This window comes from Chanodichthys erythropterus, chromosome 11 (genome assembly GCF_024489055.1).
Source record: "Chanodichthys erythropterus isolate Z2021 chromosome 11, ASM2448905v1, whole genome shotgun sequence".
NCBI lineage: Eukaryota > Metazoa > Chordata > Actinopteri > Cypriniformes > Xenocyprididae > Chanodichthys > Chanodichthys erythropterus.
Genome location: NC_090231.1, coordinates 52449966 through 52471220, shown reverse-complemented (window position 1 = coordinate 52471220; position 21255 = coordinate 52449966). Strand labels below are relative to the sequence as shown.

The 21255-nt window shown below is 36.2% G+C and overlaps 1 protein-coding gene across 3 annotated transcripts in view; it reads right to left on the bottom strand.

Moving 5' to 3' along the window:
• The window catches only part of LOC137030049 (inactive ubiquitin carboxyl-terminal hydrolase 53), a 63503-nt gene extending 43709 nt beyond the window's left edge, over window positions 1-19794 (bottom strand). Inside the window, exons 1-4 of one of the 3 annotated variants that reach the window (XM_067400016.1) lie at window positions 19403-19794; window positions 3365-3609; window positions 3010-3178; window positions 48-140 (exon numbers count right to left, since the gene is read on the bottom strand). In XM_067400016.1, the coding sequence (XP_067256117.1) occupies window positions 48-140; window positions 3010-3153 (237 nt within the window). In that variant the 5' untranslated portion in view covers window positions 3154-3178; window positions 3365-3609; window positions 19403-19794. The remainder of the gene's footprint in view (window positions 1-47; window positions 141-3009; window positions 3179-3364; window positions 3610-19402) is intronic. The other 2 variants (XM_067400013.1, XM_067400015.1) reach the window with 2 other exon arrangements.
• Window positions 19795-21255: the final 1461 nt, after the last annotated feature.

The following is a 21255-nucleotide window of genomic DNA, read 5'->3' as shown; positions in this document are numbered from 1 at the left end:
AGAAAGTATTAAATACTGCTTTATGATGTGTTTGGCCATGAGAATACCTTCAAAGCGCAAAAGATGCAGGAGTCCCCCAAGCAGTAGTGGTTTGGAAGTTGACGAAGACTCCGTCTGAAGATATCGAGGTGCCAAAGAACCTAGTACATGGAATTACAGGAAATTCAGATTTAGAATTACCTCACCTCAATGAATGACACACATTTACTCTAGCTCTGCTCCAAGCTGCCTCACAGTCAACTGTCTACATAGGCAGCTACTTTCTAAGGGTGTGTTCACATTTGTAGTTCAGTTGTCTTAGTTCTTTTGGTCTGGACCAAAAAAGAAAATGATACATTTGGTCTTGGTTTGTCATTTTTTAAAGGGGACCTATAATGCCCCTTTTACAAGATGTAATATAAAATTCTCTGGTGTCCCCAAAATGTGTGTGAAGTTTCAGCTCAAAATACCCCACAGATCATTTATTATAGCTTGTCAAATATGGCCCTATTTGGGTGTGAGGAAAGACACGCTCTTCTTGTGTGTGTCCCTTTAAATGCAAATGAGCTGCTGCTACCGGCCCCCTTTCCAGAAGAGGGTGGAGCTTTATCCTTATAAACTCCTAAAACTTACTTCTGGGTTTGCATGATGCTTCAAAGTGACAATCTTAAAGTCAACATCCGATGGCCGCACATTTTTTTTTGCCTTTTCTTATAAGAGGTCATTATGTCCTTAAAACTCTGAGAAATATGACTCATTGTCCTTGCTTGGTGGAAGAGCTTAAGGGAGATTAGGCTATGACAGAGGATGAGGGGTGAGAGCTGTTCATCTGTGTATGTGTTTAGACTGGCAGTGTAAGGTTACTCTTCACTCAGGGTCTTTCCCTTAGGCCCCAGACAACTTAGTCTGAGTATGACCTCTTCACTCCATGGTGATGAGTACAGGAACAAGATAACAGAGCGAGGCAGAGATACACTCAATCATAATGTCCACAATCCCATCCAAGAGGGAAAACTGGCTTGCAGTAACTAGCGGACTGGGATCATGACAAACACTGTTGTGAGCAAGATCTGGGGGATGATGGGTGGAGCTGGGATGCCATAAATACTCTGAAGAGGAGATGACAGGTTGCTGTGGTCAGAACTCAATGTGAGTCATAAGCTAATCAAGTATGTTTAGGGAGGTGGGTGATATTTTTATTTTTGTGGTAAGTCCAGACAATCTGACTTTTCTATGAATATGTCAAACTAGGTAACAGTTTTTAGCTTTGTTCAGAGTTTAAAGGATTAGTTCACTTTCATATGAAAATTAGCCCAAGCTTTACTCACCCTCAAGCCATCCTAGGTGTATATGCGTTTCTTTTTCTGATGAACACAATTAGAGAAATATTAATAAATATCCTGACGCATCCGAGCTTTATAATGGCACTGAACGGGACCAATGAGTATGAGCTGAAGAAAGTGCATCTATCCACATCCACGCATCATAAACATGTGCTCCGGGGGATTAATAAAGGCCTTCTGAAGCAAAGCGATGCGTTTGTGTAAAAAAATAGCCATATTTAACAAGTTATGAAGTCAAATATCTAGCTTCCGCCAGACCGCCTTCCATATTCACTGTACGAAGAAAGTGTAAATCTATTGCAATTCACAAAGCTTACACTACGTCGTGACGCCAGTTTACACTTTCTTCGTAACAAATATGGAAGTCAGTCTGGCGGAAGCTAGATATTTTAATTAACTTGTTAAATATGGATTTTTTTTTTTTTTTTTTTACACAAACGCATCGCTTAGCTTCAGAAGGCCTTTATTAACCCCCCGGTGCCTTGTGGAGTACGCGTTTATGATGGATGGATGTGGATGGATACACTTTCTTGAGTGCATCCATCATTGATCCCACTCACTACCATTATAAAGCTTGGATGTGTCAGGATATTTATTAATATTTCTCTGATTATGTTCATCAGAACAAAGAAATTCATATGCACCTAGGATGGCTTGAGGGTAATTTTCAGTTGAAAGTGAACTAATCCTTTAAGCCATTAGACAGTGAATGCTAATAAAGCCATGTTAAATGTCATTATGTTCATGATTAAACAATATGGATAAAACGATTACCATATTCATATAGAGTACTTCAAAGTACCATGGGTATAAATACCAGGGTATTACTGTGTGAAAAAGGCAACTGGGAATATATACAGTTCAAAGTTTGGGTTCAGTAAGATTTATCTTTTTAAAGAAATTAATACTTTTACTGAGCAAGGATGTATTCAATTAATCAAAACCTACAACAAAAACATTTACTTTGTTACAAAAGATTTATATTTCAAACACGTGCTGTGTAAAAAAAATGTATCATGGTTTCCACAAACTTAAGCACAACCGATTAAAAAATTGATAATAACAATACGAAATGTTTCTTGAGCAGCAAATCAGCATATTAGATTGATTTCTGAAGGATCATGTGACACTGAAGACTGGAGTAGTGATGCTGAAAATTCAGCTTTGCATCACAGGAATAAATTACATTTTAAAATGTTTTCAAATAGAAAACAGTTATTTAAAGTTGCAATGAAATTTCACAATTTTAAATTTTTACTGTATATTTGATCAAATAAATGCAGCCTTGGTGAGCATAAGACTTCTTTCAAAAACCATTTAAAAATCTTAATGATTCCAAACTATGAATAGTAGTGTGTGTATACTGTATATCGATTGATAGATAAATGGAAATATAGATGGACAGAGAGATAAATGGATGAATAGAGTGAAAAACAAGCTCCCTTGAGGCTAGTTAAATTTGATACATTTTGACAAAAACATAAAATTAAATACATAATTAAAATAATTTAGTATATACACAACATTTTCCATAATTCATTCAATATTTTAAATGTATTAAATTTAGACTTACATTTTGTAAAGGCTATTTATTTTGAGAAAACAGAAGTATTACAGTGAAAAATATAGGTGAATAAAACAGACTCGCTTATGCAACTGTTCCTTTAGCTTTGAATCAAACACGTACCTGCACTGCACTGTTGAGGAAGCAGCTGTTCTGTCCCGGCTCATTTAGTAGTCCCTTGGTGGGGGCCAGGGACATCATAGATCCCGGCTGGTAAGACTTGGAAAGATTGCCCCCTGGTCTCCTGAAGAACTTGACCCATGCCATTGGATTTGGGGTATTTGCCTTCCTGCTGATGAACAGTTACTTGTTAAAGAAGGTTTGAGTTGTAATTTCAAGTAATAATTTCACAAACCAAAGATGGAATTGTTGGGAAAAGGTCATTATGACTGTTTAACTTGAGGGTTTTAAAGGTCTGTTTCCCAGTCAATCATCGAGTAGAAGCCTTTATTTATTTACTTAATTTATTTAAACTGACCTGTATGTAAGAGGTATCTTGATGTGTATGTCCTAGACAGGATGGTTTGATCATTCCCTGAAATGAGTTGGGGAATTTGGCGAGTTGTTGGCGGATACTGTGGCCATAAGGCCTCTAGTGACTCGCAGCATAGTTATAAAGCACTCATGGAGGTGTCAGCTGGAATCAGTCAACCTTTAAAGGGTCGTCCATGTTTCTGACGCTACTCTTGAAGGACATCAGCCTTAGGATGAGTAGGACTCACTCTGTGGAGAGAAGCAAATGCATGAATTCTTGAAGCGATGAACATGCCTCACTCCAAATTCATCTACACTTTGAATGTGAGCCTGACTAAACACATACATTGATTCCTGCAAATTGAGACAGCAAAAACAACACCGAAACCCTTGTCATTATAAACACTTCCTTATAAATCACCAATGGGAGGAGTGGCTAAACATTCAAAACTGTGCAAGTCAGTAGGTCAGCTTATTCAACTGGCACTGCTGAGCTGAATAACATTATTGTTTAACTTTTTTACGACTTTGCACAAACTTGTTTCTACGGTATGTAAGGTGCAAGCAAGGTGATGTTGCCCAACAGGAGCAGAATGACATCACTGTCTTGGCAAGTGCACAGAAAAGCAATAACAGACCGAAAATATACAAATGGCAGCTGCTTTGTTGCTTACAACTGAAAATCAGTATATTGTGCAGTGAAAACAAATTCAGCCACTAGCAATGGCCTTGATACCTTTCACATTGCGATGAGTCAATCCCAACGTGATAAGCATAACTGTTTTAAAGAATTAGTTAATTTTAGAATTAACATTTCCTGATAATTTAACTACTCACCCCCATGTCATCAAAGATGAATATATCAGTCGAAAATAAATTTAGCTTTTTGAGGTAAACATTCCATGAATTCTCCATATAGTGGACTTCAATGGGCTACAACTGGTTCAAATAGCAAATTTTCAATGCAGCTTCAAAGGGCTCTACACTTTCCAGCCGAAGGGTCTTGTCTAGTGAAACAAAAAAAATAGAAATGTATATACTTTTTAACCACAAATGCTCATCTTGCACTGCTCTGCGCCATGCATTATGTAATCATGTTGGAAAGGTCACGCGTGACGTTTGCGAAAGTACCGAGCAAGTGTCTACAAAGCGAATGTGCAAAGACTAACCGTGCGTTCACACCGCTGCCGGCGAGAGCGCCAACATTCGCCTTGGCCGCCCGGCGAACAACGCTGTACTGTTCGTTCAAACCACTGCTGGCGGGAGGGTCAAAGTAAATGACAAGTTGTGGCAACCAATCAGAATCCTCTCAAGCGAGGAACTCTACATTCCGATTGGTTGCTGCCGAACCACGTCATAGCTTATTACCATAAAGTTGACTTGATTTCAACTCTCCTCAATGCTCTCACCGTCCAAGACCCGCCGTACCGCTCTCGCCGGAGCTTGTCGCCGGCTCTCATTAAAAATTAATGACTTCTTGTCACTTTGACGCTCCCGCCGCTGGCGGTGTGAACGTGTGTAAGTCAAGCGGCCTTTACAAAAAAAGGTAAAACAACAATGTTGGATGATTTTGAAGCTGGAGTAGAGAAAATGAGATGTTTTTCACCCTACCGCGGTACTTCTGCCCACCTTTCCAACATAATGCGCGGAGCATCGCAGAGCAGTGCAAGACAAGCATTTGTGGTTAAAAAGTATATCAATTTTTATTTTTTATAAAATGACCGATCGTTTCACTAGTTAAGACCCTTATTCCTCATCGGGGATCGTATAGGGCCCTTTGAAGCTCCAATGAAAGTGCAATTTGGACCTTCAATTCCTTGTAACCCGAGAAAAATCCTGGAATGTTTTCCTCAAAAACCATAATTTCTTTTCAACTGAAGAAAGAAAGACAAACATCTTAGATGATATGGGGGTGAGTAAATTATCAGGAAATTTTAATTCTGAAGTGAACTAATCCTTTAAGTCAAGTCAATTTACATTTGTATAGTGCTTTATACAATTCACACAGTTTCAAATCAGCTTATAAACAGACACATACAGGCCTGGTTTCACAGACAGGGCTTAGCCTAAGCCAGGATTAGGCCTTAGTTCAATTAAGATATTTAAGTAGCTTTTATGAATGTACACTAGAAAAAAAAAAACATAACTGGTGTGCATCTTGAGACAAAACAATGTCACTGACATTTTAAGATATGTCAGTACAAGTTGTTTTCAGTTAAAACAGCTCAAACATGCATTTTAGTCTAGGACTAGCTTAAGCCTTGTCTGTGAAAAAGGGGGACAGTGTTCATATTGCAAAATGAATGAATTATGTAACTTCAATTTCAGCAGTAAAGCACCTCTACAGAAGGTAATACTGTTGTTATTCAGCTCAGTTCAATGTTGATTCAATTCAGTTCGACAATTGTTTACAGTTCATCAATTAGCTCAGCTCGGCTACAAGCACCTCTTAAGAAGACAATACTCCTGCTTTTCACTTTGAGCCAGTTCAATGTTGATTCAGTTCAGTTCAATAACTGTCGTTGGTGCAAAGTTCATCAATTATAAAACAAATTTAATTCAGTTATGAAGCAGCTCTGAACCACTGTTCAGCCTAATTTAGTTAAATGATTCAATCAAAAACTGTAAAGTTGATTAGAATTAGAGCTGGGCGATATATCGCATGAGATTGTCACGCGCAGTTCGTCAGTGAAGCTGGTTCCCTGATTGCCGCTAAATCGCCATCACCTGCTTTCAAATGGAGTGGCATTTAATAGACAGAGCCGTAGTTCACTGACAAGCAACGCAATATCGCGTTCATTATCGAAGGCGATTCATCTGCGATAATGAACTCGATATTGCGTAGCAGGTCAGTTAACTATGGCTCTGTCTATTAAATGTCGCTTTGAAAGCAGGTGATGGCGATTTAGCGGTAATAAGGGAACCGGCTTCTCTGACGAATTGCGCGTGACAATCTCATGCGATATATCGCCCAGCCCTAATTAGAATTGATGAACTTAAGCAGCTCTACAGGTCTACAAGTCAATAGTGTCATTATCCAGCTCAAATCAGTTCAAGTTTTGCTCTCATCTGATAGTGTCGGTGCAGTCTGATAATATTTCAGAATATTACTGAAAATTAATTGTCTTTTAACATCACTGCTGTCTAAACAATATCCTTCTTGTGTAGATTGTTTTGTTCATCATACATCTTCTTTGCAACCAAAGAGGTCTATAATACCTGGATAAAGCTATTTATTAGCATTCCTATTCCATTCATCACAGCGCACAGGCTAAAATTCATGGGGACTCTGGGAAGTTCCAGGTAGCAAAGTTTTCAGTGCCCAGGGATGATTTTGACAATGTGACAGCACTAGAAATGGCTGACTCCCTTGGGCAGTGTAATTATTACGGAACTAGGGAATATTTTGAAACACACCCATGGATCAGAAAACATGCTCTCCACCCTGACACATACATTGGAGGAGTTTTACCGCACACAAACTCTCAGACCTACAGTACTCACACACACACATCACAATAATTTTACATTTTTGGTCGATGACCTTTTTCATATTAGTGACTGAACTCAACGTCCATTCTCCATCACGCAGCAGTGTTTCAGTTATTAAAACAGTTACCACAACTTTATACTGGTTTATCCTTCTAGTAGGCCTATATTACCCACAAGATTTTCCATGAGACCATGCTGAAATAATGCATTCTTGTGATACCAATATTAACAACAGTTCAGGACATTACGTTTTTGACTTGGTGATTGTGGCGTGGAGGTCTGGAGAAGTACAACGGCAGAACCGTTTGTTTTGGTGAAAATTGAGCCAAAAATGTGGGAGATACTTTTGGTTCCAAATTCAGTTTCAGAAAATGTTGTTAAATTATATTTTCCCCAAAATAAACTACATGTTTGTCTCCAGCTCTTGTGACTGTCGCTTAGTCAGAAAAGCAAGAAAAACATCAACAACTGAGCAAGTCGCAAAACCCGAGAAAGCATAATGTCAGGATGATGTAGGTAATTTTTTGCACAGACTGAAACAGACAGAAATGGAAACCTGCTGAACAGCATTTCATTCACACTGGTATTCAAACAACTCAGAAGTAGTTTTTAAGGTAAACAGAGCACAGTTTGACCACTGACCCACTAACAGTATTTCTGCTAAAATTTAACAAAAAAAGCAGCACGTAAACAAGGCAAAAACACCTACTTGAGGCTGTGAGTTGCCTCTCATTTATAATGTGGTCACAGTCTGCAAAAGGAACACATTCCAGGGTGATCACTTAAGCTACAGTGTTGCTAAACAGCTCGTCTTCAGGTTTAGGCTCTGTGTTTGGCCCTGGAGACACACCTCTGCAAACACGTTCCAGTTTGAGCCAACAACAACTAGTTTGGAAGAACATGATGTTCACATTTAGATGTTTTTTTTTCAACCCCCTGAAAAGTATATAAATCATCGGTTCAGTCTATTAATAATAAGTTCTGATTTTAAGCCAAATTATGAAACATAAGCACAAAAGTAGCTGATTCAATCTTTATGGGACTGTCTAGGTCATATTTCACAATGAAAAATACTTTAGGACCATTAAGATTTTGTGCACTGTGGTATTTTCAGCACATAATGTGATAAAATATCACATTACAGTATTGCAGGAAAAAAAAAAATGAAATTTCATGATTTCTTAATGACTTGTACAGTTGTTCATGACTACTGAATAATTCTCTTGATATTGAGGTACAATATGGTCTTTTTTTCATGAGATGCACTCATGATATATAAACTATAATGTTTAAAGGTGAAGATAAAAGTAAATAACTGTTTTTTAAAAGTAAAAGTTAATTTAAAAAAAAAATATAAAAGAAAATAAATCAGTAAAAAAGATAGAAAAGGTAGTGTCTGACAAGACATTACCCAGGTTTTTTTATTACAGATTTGCGCAAAACTTTTGCAATATTTTGTCAATAAAAAACTATTGCGAAATGATGGCGTTTCCATTAACCCTTAAATGCATACCTCGGGTCTTTAGTGACCTGGGACGTCATTCACTACCCTCCTCCTCGTAAATTTTTTAAAGTTAGATATTAACATTCTTGGTATTCCTCAATCAATTCATTATAAAGAATATAACAAGAAAAAAAGCATAAAATTATAAAAGAATGCCTATTTTTGTATTCATTTTTTGTAAAAATTGTATAGGGTCGCAAACGACCCGAGGTGTGTATGAGTGTACGTATATTTTTTTCTGCACAACAATTATTGAATCTTAGATGACAGAATAAGTGCATTTAAGGGTTAACTTACATTGTGCGACTAAAACAATTTTTTTTACCCTCTCACGATGTCATTCCAAAAATCATGGCAACAGATGTTAGCAGGTTTAAGTATATCGCAGCCCCTACACTAGCCATTATTTTTAATCGAAGGAGACGTAGGCATGTTATCCAAGCATTAATGGCAAGGAAAGTCCCTTATACTTGGGAGCGGCCATGTATGAGGTGTTTCGTGTGTTTCTCCTTCATATCTGCTTCCAGGTCTTGATAAATTGTGCCATTCCTTTGTTGTTTAGAATCCAGTATTCCCAGAACTCTTTTGTCTTTTATTAGTTTAATAAAGAACTCGCTCTCATCTTCTGTCCAAATATAACATGCCTTCTTTAAAGAATGATAAACTTTTACGTACGCCAGGTGACCTGTAAATGTGAAAAAACTGTATCCACTGATGTTTTGCGAAATATTCCTTTTTCGATTTGCCTGAAAAGCGTAAAAACTTTTTTGCGATATTTGGAAGTTTTTGCAAATCGATGCGTTTCCATTGGGCATAATTTCAAGTCGCAATTTGCACAATTTGAAGGGTAACGGAAACAGAGCTATTAAGTTTACAGACATTTACTTTAACCCTACAACACAGGCAAAACACCTATGAAAGATCAATATGGAAAATTCCTTCATATTAACAGTATATTGTGAATTTTTTTTCCAGAGAAAGAACCTTGTCAAGATTTTCCATGCTGAAATAATGCATTCTTGTGATACCAATATTAACAACAGTTCAGGACATTACATTTTTGGCTTGGAGATTGTGGTGTGGAGGCCTGGAAAAGATCAACGGCAGAACCGTTTGATTTGGTGAAAATTGAGCCAAAAATGTGGGAGATACTTTTGGTTCCAAGTTCAGTTTCAGAAAATCCTGTTAAATTATACTTCCCAAAATAAACAAGTTTTTTTTTTATAGTGTGGAAACTAAAATCCTCTCGAATGTCGCCTTCTAATTTTATTTAAAACTTCCATCAGTCAGATCAAAGGAACTTTCTTCTTCTGTTCAACAGAAAAACTGAATTTTGTTGTAACTCAAGATCTAACTGCTGTTTTTTATTTCAACAAGGAGCCATTTTTTAGGAAGCAGCATTTTTTAGAGGAAGTACTACTGAAAGAAAAGCCTCTGGATAACGTTACTGAAGTAAGCATCCCATTTCTTTTTTAGAGATGTTTTTTATTACTTTTTATTTATTTAAATAATCCACACAGTTGCAACTACTTCTGTTTTGGACCTCTCAGATTTCAGATGGTTGGAAACATCAGTCCCACGTTCAACTCTGCAGTCGTCTGCAGTCTTATCACTGGCAGTAATAGAAAGCAGCGTGTTGCAGAGCGAATCATAGCTACCACAATCAGGTGATGATGTAGCAGGAGAGCGGAAAATGCTGACATTATAGGTGAAGTTTTTTCTCCTGAGCTCATGAGCCACCGGTTATGGTAATTCATCCCATGATGACACAAACTTGGCCAGCAAGAGCGAGGGTGAGGTAGCAAAGAGAAAGAAAAAAAAAAATTGAGGTGAATGACAAAAATACCTGCCATTTGAAAGCTACAGCATCCACACTGCCCAGTGCCTACTGTACAGTGCATTATAAAGAGAGAGCTAAAAACTCTGCAAGATCGGTTTGTTATCTTGCTGATGATCACTTTATCAGTGCTAAGCTAAACCTCACTATTACTATTGCTCAAACTTACTCAAGGTTGTGGATTTTGACAAACCACAAACCCCAACCATTAAACTTTGGCACCCTTGCTCCGTTTGTGTAATAGATATGAATCAAATAGATCTTGGCAATGATGATGTATTTTTATAGGCCAAACCAGAAGTTAACAAACCAAAACTTGACAAAAACCCAATAGGACGTGAAAGCAAACTAGTCAGTAGATGAGTTTACATGTTTAGGGTGATCACTTTGGATAAAAGCATCTTCTATATGCATAAATGTAAATGCATAAATGTGGTGATGTTTAAAGGGTTAGTTCACCCAAAAATGAAAATGATGTCATTTATTACTCACCCTAATGTCATAAGACCTTCACTCATCTTCGGAACACAAATTAAGATATTTTTAATGAAATCCGATGGCTCAGTGAGGCCTGTATAGCCAGCAATGACATTTCCTCTCTCAAGATCCATTAATGCACTAAAAACATATTTAAATCAGTTCATGTTCATTGCCAGCAATGTCACTGAATTTCCAGAAAAGATCCAGAAAGGTACTCAAAACATATTTAAAACAGTTCATGCGAGTACAGTGGTTCAACCTTTATATCATAAAGTGACGAGAATACTTTTTGTGCACCAAAAAAAATGAAACGACTCTTCAAAAATATCTAGTAGTGATGGGCGATTTCAAAACACTGATTCGAAGCTTTACGAATCTTTTGTTTCAAAACCTCATTAACTGAAATCACATGAATTTGGAACTCCAAACCACTGATCCGAATCAAAAGACTCATAAAGCTTCGAAGCAGTGTTTTAAAATCGCCCATCACTAGATATTATTGAAAAGGTTCAGTGACATTTCTGGCAATAGAGGCCTCACTGAGCCATCGGATTTCATCAAAAATATCTTAATTTGTGTTCTGAAGATGAATGAAGGTCTTACAGATGTAGAACAACATGAAGGTGAGTAATTATTGACATTATTTTTATTTTTGGGTGAACTAACCCTTTAATGTCCCCTAAGAATCCCATTTAGCCACTTGTTATCAACCGCCACTTTCAAGACAAGTAAAAGCTTGGGAAAAAAAAAAAAAAAAACACACACAATGGGGTGCTACTAGTGTATTTTATGATGTAGAATAAAACATGAACATATCTTGAGCTTGTGTTCACCACAGACTTTGAGGCATTTAACCAAAAACCCATTAAAAAAACCCCCAATGACTTCAGGGCGATGGAACTCGTTTGTTTTGGTCTACGAAAATGCATCATCCCTGCAGCACTCCATTACACAGCTTGTTAAGGAGAAGAGTGCTAAGATTTCCGACCAAACAAATACCATATTCTTGTTTAGACTGCAAGCACAAGAAGGTCCTAGCCATATCTAGGCACCAGAACATCATGGCTCCTAAACCAGACGTTTCAAAACAGACAGTAATGATGACAGTCTGGTTTCAGTCATGCCATGTGACTCTTCCACTTTTTACCTAATGAGGATATTCTCCCACCCTTTCTATAAAGAGCTGAAATTTTTGAACTGCAGATGACATAATTTCCTGTGCTCTCATTACACCTTTGAACAGCTTCCTAATTTACAATGACTCACTTAAACAGACATTTTTGTGCTAAGAATATACGGGAAGTAAAATCCTGATTATTCTTGGTCTTGAAGAGTCATTCAAAACATGTTCTGTGGAACACACACAAAAAATATATATTTCAAAAAATCTATTTTTGGTTACCACTGACTTCCACTGAATGGACGAAAAAAATAAACAAAAAAAACACCCATAAGATATTTCTCAAAATATTTTTTTTTTTTGTATGTTCAACCAAAGTAATAGTCCTCATCTCAAAGTATACAATACCATCCACCACACAATTTCATCTCCTTACTCGCATTAAATTGGGAGAAAGAGACATTTATTATTTTTACTTTCACTTATATTATCCATTAGTTTTATATTACCTACCTATTATTAATTACCTACCATGAGTACAGCACTAAGATTGTAATTTATCTGAATATGGAGCTCAAGGTGCTGTAATGTTTAAAATTCAAGGCTTTGATGAACTGTCTAATCACAAAAGGTTTAATATCTTTCCTATGCTAAAGTAAAGATCCCTCCACAGATTGACTGAGTGGAGATTCACAGAATAATGAAGCGCCTGCGGGTGTAAATCACTCAAAGGATCGTTTCACGACACCATTCGTAACACTGCTCAATGCATAATATAAAACATTTACATTGATAAAATATTAATGTTCGTTTAAAATAAGAAAATGGATTTCTATATGACTGCCCTTTGAAAAGTTCAAAAGTGTAATGACCTTTTCTCCTTTTTTTTTTTAAATTCATTGACTAATTTTTCAACTCCTACTCAATCTTTCCATGTAACTCATGATGATTTGACCTAACAAAGAAATGTGGCTAAATTGTGTCACATATTATACTTATTTGTACTGAAGTATTGAAGTATATCAACAAAATATCATGCTATTTACGGATCTCCTATCCTTGAAAGAAGTGGATATGTATGACAAATATAAATTAATGTTGTGAAATAGATACTAATGAACCCCACATTCTTGTGTCACATGCACATCAACAGCAATCTGGCTCCCAAACAGCAATGTAATGATGCATTTGATTGAAATGTAACATGTTGCAATGCAAGCATGATAAAAATATCTAACTGAGGGAGGAGTCTGAAAATAATTTGTATAAGAAGCACATGCAGAAAATGACAGATGGATAGTTATGCAATGAAACAAACAATGATTTTTTTTTTTTTTACATCTATAAATTTTAGGGCTTGCTTGAAAATATTGATTTCTCGATTCTAACGGACTCTCATTCTGATGAACCAATATGGATTCTTAAATCCCAGTCTTTCACCAAACATTATTTGTAGCACACCTCCCATCCAAAAAATAACAATAAGCTTTGTGCTTTGCTACTTTTGATATGAAGCAAGTCTCATATTCTGTCAATTATGAAATTCAAACGATAAATTAAGTTTTGCCGCTCTAACATGGTGTGACAGATAGTTGAAGCTGTGAACAATCATCACCTCCTCTTTACTACTAGTTATAGACATGAATGAAAATCAGAAGGTATGTTGAAAGAAACAGCACAACTTACTGAAATGTCTCATGTCTTATGTAATCGCTCAATCAGATTTTCGACTGCGGTAAAACGCATTACAAGTAATCAGATTTCTTTTCAAGTAACTAGTAAAGTAACGAATTACATTTACCTCAGAAAAGCCATTCAATATTCATAAACTCGACAGTTAGAAAAAATAACTCTAGAGAAGAGTATTTTTAAAAAAATATATCGTTATATTTTTACTAGGGCTGTCAGGCAATTAAAATGTTTAATCTAATTAATTACATGATGTGGCGATTAATTAATCTAAGTCATTATTGTGTAAAGCATCAGAAAGAAATATTCGGAAAGAAATATTTTATTTGATTTAGCATTCAATTTATTACACATCAATTTTTGGACCACGAGGTTGAGTAAATGATGACTGAATTTTCATTTTTGAATGAACTATACCTTTAATGTTGTTGTTTTTTTTTAATAATAATAAACAAACTGCCAGTAGGTGGCAGTAAATGTATTAATGATTAAAGGGTTACTTCAGGATTTAGCATTAAGCTTTGTATTAGTAGAATATCACTAGTATTTTCGAATTAGCGTGCTTTCCCCCTTCATATCAGCCCGAGATGAGAGATTTATGCATTTTTGTTCTGTAAAAAAGCCTCCGATGACGCAAAACTACAGCCAGTAATAGCAGTTCCGCATTTTTTCACCACGCCATACATATGCACGTTTGAGGTTACTCACGGACATAGATCAGGCCAGGCTGTTCGTCCTCTGGGAAAGTGAATATAGATGGTATTGCGGTGTCCTTCAGAATGGTTCTCTTCATTGCAAGGATATTTGGTTCGTAGTCCTCGTGCTTGAAATGGAGACTACATATTCTGCGTTTTTTTAGGTTTTCTATAACGGTGTCATCTCCAAACTTCGGGTGTTTGATGGCCCGCAGCCACTGTTTACATCGCTCCAAATCTTTAACTTAATCGGAAAATTATGGAAACTTACTTGTCCTTTCCTGGTTTTGGGTGTACATCCAGGTACAAAGCAATTTAGCACCATTTCGCTGTAAATGTATGAACTAACTCACGATTTATTTGTTTGAATTTTCCTGGTAATGCCGCCTGTAACCGATAGGCGTGGTTTGGGCGTGGCCTCGCAAGGGCAGCAAAACAAGTGCATTCTGGGAGTTGTTGTCTTTCATCCACATTAGTCAAAAATACATTTTCTGCCTTTTCTCAGTCTAGAAAGCTCCAAATTCAAAAATAATTTCACATTTCTACTACATAAATGACCAATTTTAAATACACATTCATCTTTCCAGGGGTGAAGTACCCCTTTAAGTCATTGAGTAATTCGTTCGTTCATTCATTCATTTGATTCATTTAAACAGCTGATTCATTCAGGAGTGAAGTAAATGGTTCTTTTTATGAATGGTCCATTGAATCATTGGTTCACCTGATTCATTCAAAACATGGATTCAGAAATGAAATGCCACTCTGTTGCGCAGAGACAAACAGTTCTGCTTTGCCTTTATATTTTCATTGGCAAAATTAAGCAAAACAGATAATATAGTGTCTAAAATAACACAATATAAACTTTACTGAACTGTAGTATAAAATCAGCATCACATTTGCACTTGTGCTGATATTACGCTTGCTATTGCAATAGCTTATCGATAACATATGACAAAAAATGCCCGTTTCTCCGAGTTCTCCCCCATATCTTGAAGTTAAGGGACATTCTAACTGCATTCTATAGGCTCCATCACGCAGTGAGTTCAGTCAACTTTATGAAATGTCGGATAACCTACGTAGGTCTGGGGTGGGGCAAGTGCGTAAATCATTTTAACGTGTTATTTTTTCCCCGTAATTAATTAACGCATTAATTATCTAATTAACTAATTAAATCGACAGCTCTAATTTTTACTGAACCTGTTCTTCAATATTTAATGTATGTTTGAATAAATCAGTCATGAAAACAAGTTATTACTACAACACACCCAGCCCTAATAAATTACACATAAATTAAACCTAGCCCAAAAAATGACAGGAGTCTCATTTAGCAAGCAGAGGTCAGAAACACTTGGGAAAGACAAAGTACAACAGCACAAGTCATATTGAAAATGGACAAATAACCACTGTGAGGAATCTGGGACGGCCACACGCCACAGCACTAAAAACATTGTCACTCTGTGAAGAATAACATCCTCTCCTGACAGTAAACCCACAACAATTGCTACACAAAAAGACCAGTTTTGCCCTGGTGGGACACACTGCTAAGGCGAAACATGACACGCTCCCGAAACCCTGAAACAACACTGAGGGAGCGGCAGAAATCCCGGAGGAATGGAGAAGGATGCTTTGGCTTCAAGCAACAATGCTGCGGCCGTTTCCTGTGTGGGCTTCCTGTTGGTCATGCATTGCGTTCCAGCACACGGTCAGCACTTCGAGTCCAGAGACACCGGGCAGGTCACAGCCATTAAATACACAATATGTTCATATGGAGGTGACAAAACTCCAGAACAAACAAAAACAGATTTATATAGACATTAACTTTTATCAGTGACTGAAGTACAATATCCTCTTAAGCCTAGCTGCTCGACTTCCTAAACATTTCCTCGCTTCCCCTATGGCTTGCCAATAAACGTCAAATTCACAATGCGGCCACCAACTCGCTTTCCTTTCATTTTCCAACTGAAAAATGGTTTCCTCCAACAAGGTTTAAAACATTTATTCAGCTTCAGTGGCTTCATGCATTATTAGTGGTGTGCTTAGTCAGACACTTCCAGATATTCAGAGGAGGATTCCTTGTAAACAATAACAAATGAAGCAGCTGGCTGCTATGCTGAGATGGGGTCTATTTTGATTCAATGAGATCAGCAAAAACTTCTACTTGGGTACATTTACCCATAAGTATGGAAGCTTGTTTCTGCCACTAAATAAAAAAATTAAAAAAGTAATTGCGACTTTTTAATCTCACAATTCTTACTTTGTTTCTCAGAATTGCGAGATTTACTGTAAACTTGCAACTACGAGTTATAAAGTCAGAATTGCGTGATATAAAGTCAGAATTGCGTGATATAAAGTCAGAATTGCGAGATATAAAGTCAGAATTGCGAGATATAAAGTCAGAATTGCGAGATATAAAGTCAGAATTGCGAGATATAAAGTCAGAATTGCGTGATAAAGTCAGAATTGCGAGATATAAAGTCAGAATTGCGTGATATAAAGTCAGAATTGCGTGATATAAAGTCAGAATTGCGTGATATAAAGTCAGAATTGCGAGATATAAAGTCAGAATTGCGAGATATAAAGTCAGAATTGCGTGATATAAAGTCAGAATTGCGAGATATAAAGTCAGAATTGCGTGATATAAAGTCAGAATTGCGAGATATAAAGTCAGAATTGCGAGATATAAAGTCAGAATTGCGTGATATAGTCAGAATTGCGAGACATTTTTCTTGCAGTTGTGAGTTTTTAATCACACAATTCTGAGAAAAAACATCAGTCTTTTTTCCCTCAAAGTGGATATTATAACACGCAATTGCGAGTTTATATCTCACAATTCTGACTTTATATCACGCAATTCTTACTTTATATCTCGCAATTGCGAGAAAAAAAGTCAGTATTATTTCATGGCAGAAACAAGCTTCTATACATAAGTCATCATGGCAACATATGTTGTTACATTATAACTATAACTCTAAGTAATTTAAACAATTTCAACTTTTTTATATAGGTTATACGAGGTTCAACTCGATTTTTTAAGTCAGTTTAATATAATTCAAGTTGAAATTACCTGTACAGACAATTTGATTACACTTAAAAATTGAAGGCAGTAACTTAAGTTGAAATAGGTGGAAAATATTTTACATTAAATAATTTGAGGAAAAGATAAACTCTCATAATAATGAATAAATGACTTTTCAATCTCACTTATTATCACCTTAAAGTGTTAGTTAACTCAAAAATGAAAATTCTGTCATCATTTACTCACCCTTATGTCGTTCCAAACCCATAAGAATTTCCATCATCTTCGAACAAATTATTTCAATGTCCCTCAATTGAAAGTCTATTCACCCAAAACCGAGGGTTCAAAACATTCATAAAGAGATCATTAAAAAAAAACTAACCCTTCAAAGATGTAGATGTGTATGTGTCAAAATAAGACAGTCCACAACAATGTCCAACTGGCAATGTTGTCCTTCCTGTATGATTCATAAAGGTGACATCATTAAGCTTGCACAAACGGTCATATGTTTCAAAAGACAAATGCACACGCCTATGCAAAAACTATGAGTGCACTGAGCTACAGTACTCAGGCTAAATGTAAAATCATCAAACTTGATCTGCAAAACTAGCTTTCCACGAAACTCCTCCCTAAGCAATTCCACTCATTTCCGCCAGGAAACACCTTAACAGGGAACAGCTGTGAACTGATCTGAAGTCAGTGATTTATACAGATCTGAATGAGCCGTTAGGAGACAGGGCCGTTCAGGTGAGACGGGCCACAGTGAAAGACAGCCGGTTCTGCCGCATGCCGTCTCGTAGAGCAAATATGAGCATGCTAGAAACTAAAGAAATGTTGCTCAGTCTCACAATACTCAAGTCTCAAAATTTTTGGGTCACTACAAATATCCATAATTTGTTAACTTGGACAAAGTAGTCGCCATGCTAAGACTTAACACAAATTAAGATATTTGAAATACTAATGGCATTTAACATTCTGAGGGATCAGAGAAAAGTCAACCATATATGGAGAATTTTCTTGTCTTACTAAATGAGCCAAAGAAAACCTGACTATCCTCCTGTGTATAAATGCTGAACTTCTGCACTCGCATGGGGTTTAAATGAAATGCATGAGCAGCAAACTTTAATGAGAAGAGTATTTTGGCAGGTGTGCAGAGCCAATTTAATCAGCTGTAATGTTTGTGGCAAAGAAACAAATGAATAACATTTCATTGCATCCCAAGATGCAATACCTCTACTACAACTTCTACCTCTAGAAAAAAAAAAAAAAAAAAAAAAAAAAATCCTCAAAATGTGACCTGATAATATTCAATTTCAATCACTTATTTTTACTCCATTAATATTCAAAATTTCAACTTACCAGTCATTTTCATTTACATTGCAAGAATTAATTTTCCTAATCAGCATGCATGTATTGACTTCCAATAAAATCAAAGCATCCTTAATTTTTTTATTTAAAAAGTTTAGATTTTTGAGAAGCAAAATTGTGTAAGAAAAAATAGTTGTGTTGATCTAAGCACAAAAATATATAAATTCAGTGAATTTCTTTTTCAGTGAATTTTACTCAAGGTAAATTCTCTACACAAGTCTAATATCTTGTTTTTTCCCCTTGTTTTAAGGATGTTTAGATATTTTTTAGCAGAAATCAAGCCAAACAAACTGATTAAGAAAATTATTTTTGAACTAATGTAGGTTTACCACATGAATTTGATCTCAAACACCTTTAAATACCTCTATCTGTATTTCTAATATTTAACAGTCTTTATTTAAGACATTAAAGTACAATTTCAATGTAAGCAAGACAAAAAGCACAAACACTGCTGATGAGTTTCATAAATGTATTTCATGAATTCAGCTTTGTTTTGTACCTAGTATTGTATAGTATGTATCAAAGCGGATTCAGCAGTAGTGACATCAAATTGTGCTTATATTGAAAATATTAACATTGCTATACACACACGTAGTGTAAAACGTGTTTGTAAAACGTGAAACATTTATAAAAATAAGAAAATAAAAAAGTCACGTAAAGGCTGTAAATGTAGACAGTAGGCTAAAGTAAGTTGCAATGCTAGTTTTGTAGTGAAACGTTGAGGCGCGTCTACCTGATTCAGGTGCATTTCCGCCACATGCGCAGTAACGAATGAAACATGGCGTAGAAAAGTTTAACCAAAACAAAATGTACTGACAAGACATGAGACGCATCTACTCACCGCATAAACAATAAATGACTGGTAATCCTCTTTTTCTTTCAGTGTCCGGTGAAATAGTTTACTGAGGATCAGAAATTCCCATTGACTCCTGCTGAATTTCGGCGTAAAACTGCTGGACGGAGAAGAAGAAGCGACAGACGACGCACGAAAACACACCGGTAAAGATGTACACTACACTACATACATAACACCATAAGCGCCTTCGCTCTTATATCTTGATATTGTTTTCACTCTTTCTTTAGCTAGTTTAAATCCTGTAGTGTGAAGTGAAAGGTCCCTGCAGTAATCCTGTGTGCATTACTGATATGAGTTGACTGACTGACTGACTGCGGGCACCTGAATTTTCAGCTGGTTTCGGTGCTGAGGTGAAACTCCGCCTCTGCTCTACAATACAGTATGTACTGCAGTCTGTCCCAGTGCAGCACGGCGAAGGGAGGAGTTTCTCCTGCTTTCTCACACTTTCCTCTGCTGTGTCGACACAGAGCAGCTACTTAGTTTTGTGGCTATGTTTCAAACCTTACGGAGCTGCCTGGATTTTGGGTCATATCGGCTGGTCAGCTGAACGTGCGCAGAACGGAATATTGAAAGTGCACTTGTAGTGTACTTTAAATCTTAAAAGTATATATTTTTTTTTTTTATAAAACATGGATATATTAATGAAATAAAAGGCCACTTATGTATACTTAAAGAAACAGTTCAGTACACTTTTAAAAAGTGTAATAAATGTCATCATGTTTTAATCGTTTGTCGTGCTTTAAAGTAAAGTACACTTATTTTGATGTGTTGACAAAGTACTTGATTATAGTTTGAACTCCAGATATTCATTATTACATTTAATGTTAATATATTTTAAACGTAGCCTATCATCACAAAGGTGTAGTTAATCAAAATCTAAATACATGACATAGATGTTTCAATAGAAATGACTTTAAAGTATATTTTAGTTCACCAAATATAACACCAAACATAGAAGTTATAATGAAATTACATACTTAAAGGGTTAGTTCACCCAAAAATGAAAATTATGTCATGTATTACTCACCCTCATGTCGTTCCACACCCATAAGACATTCGTTCATCTTCAGAACACAAATTTCACAGATTTCATCAAATATTTTTGATGAAATATGATGGCTCAGTGAGGCCTCTATTGCCAGCAATGTCACCGAACCTCTCAAGACCCAGAAAGGTACTCAAAACATATTTAAAATGGTTTGAAACATTTAAAACATGTGAGTACAGTGGTTCAACCTTAATATTATAAAGCGACGAGAATACTTTTTGTGCGGCAAAAAACAACAAAATAACAACTTTTCAACAATATCTAGTGACAGACGATTTCAAAAGAAGCTTTACAAATCTTTTGTTTTGAATCAGTGGTTCGGATCATGTAAACAAAGCCTCATTTACTGAAATCACGTGACTTTGGGGCTCCAAACCACTGATTCAAAACAAAAGATTTGTAAAGCTTCGAAGCAGTGTTTTGAAATCGGCCATCACTAGATATTGTTGAAAAGTCGTTATTTTGTTTTTTTGGTATTCCTGTCGCTTTATAATATTAAAGGGTTAGTTCACCCAAAAATGAAAATAATGTAATTAATTACTCACCCTCATGCCGTTCCACACCCGTAAGACCTTCATTCATCTTCTGAACACAAATTAAGATATTTTTGTTGAAATCCGATGGCTCAGTGATGCCTCCATTGCCAGCAATGTCACTGAAGATCCATAAAGGTACTAAAAACATATTTAAATCAGTTCATGTGAGTACAGTGGTTCAATATTAATATTATAAAGCGACGAGAATATTTTTGGTGCGGCAAAAAAAACAAAAAACGACTTATATAGTGATG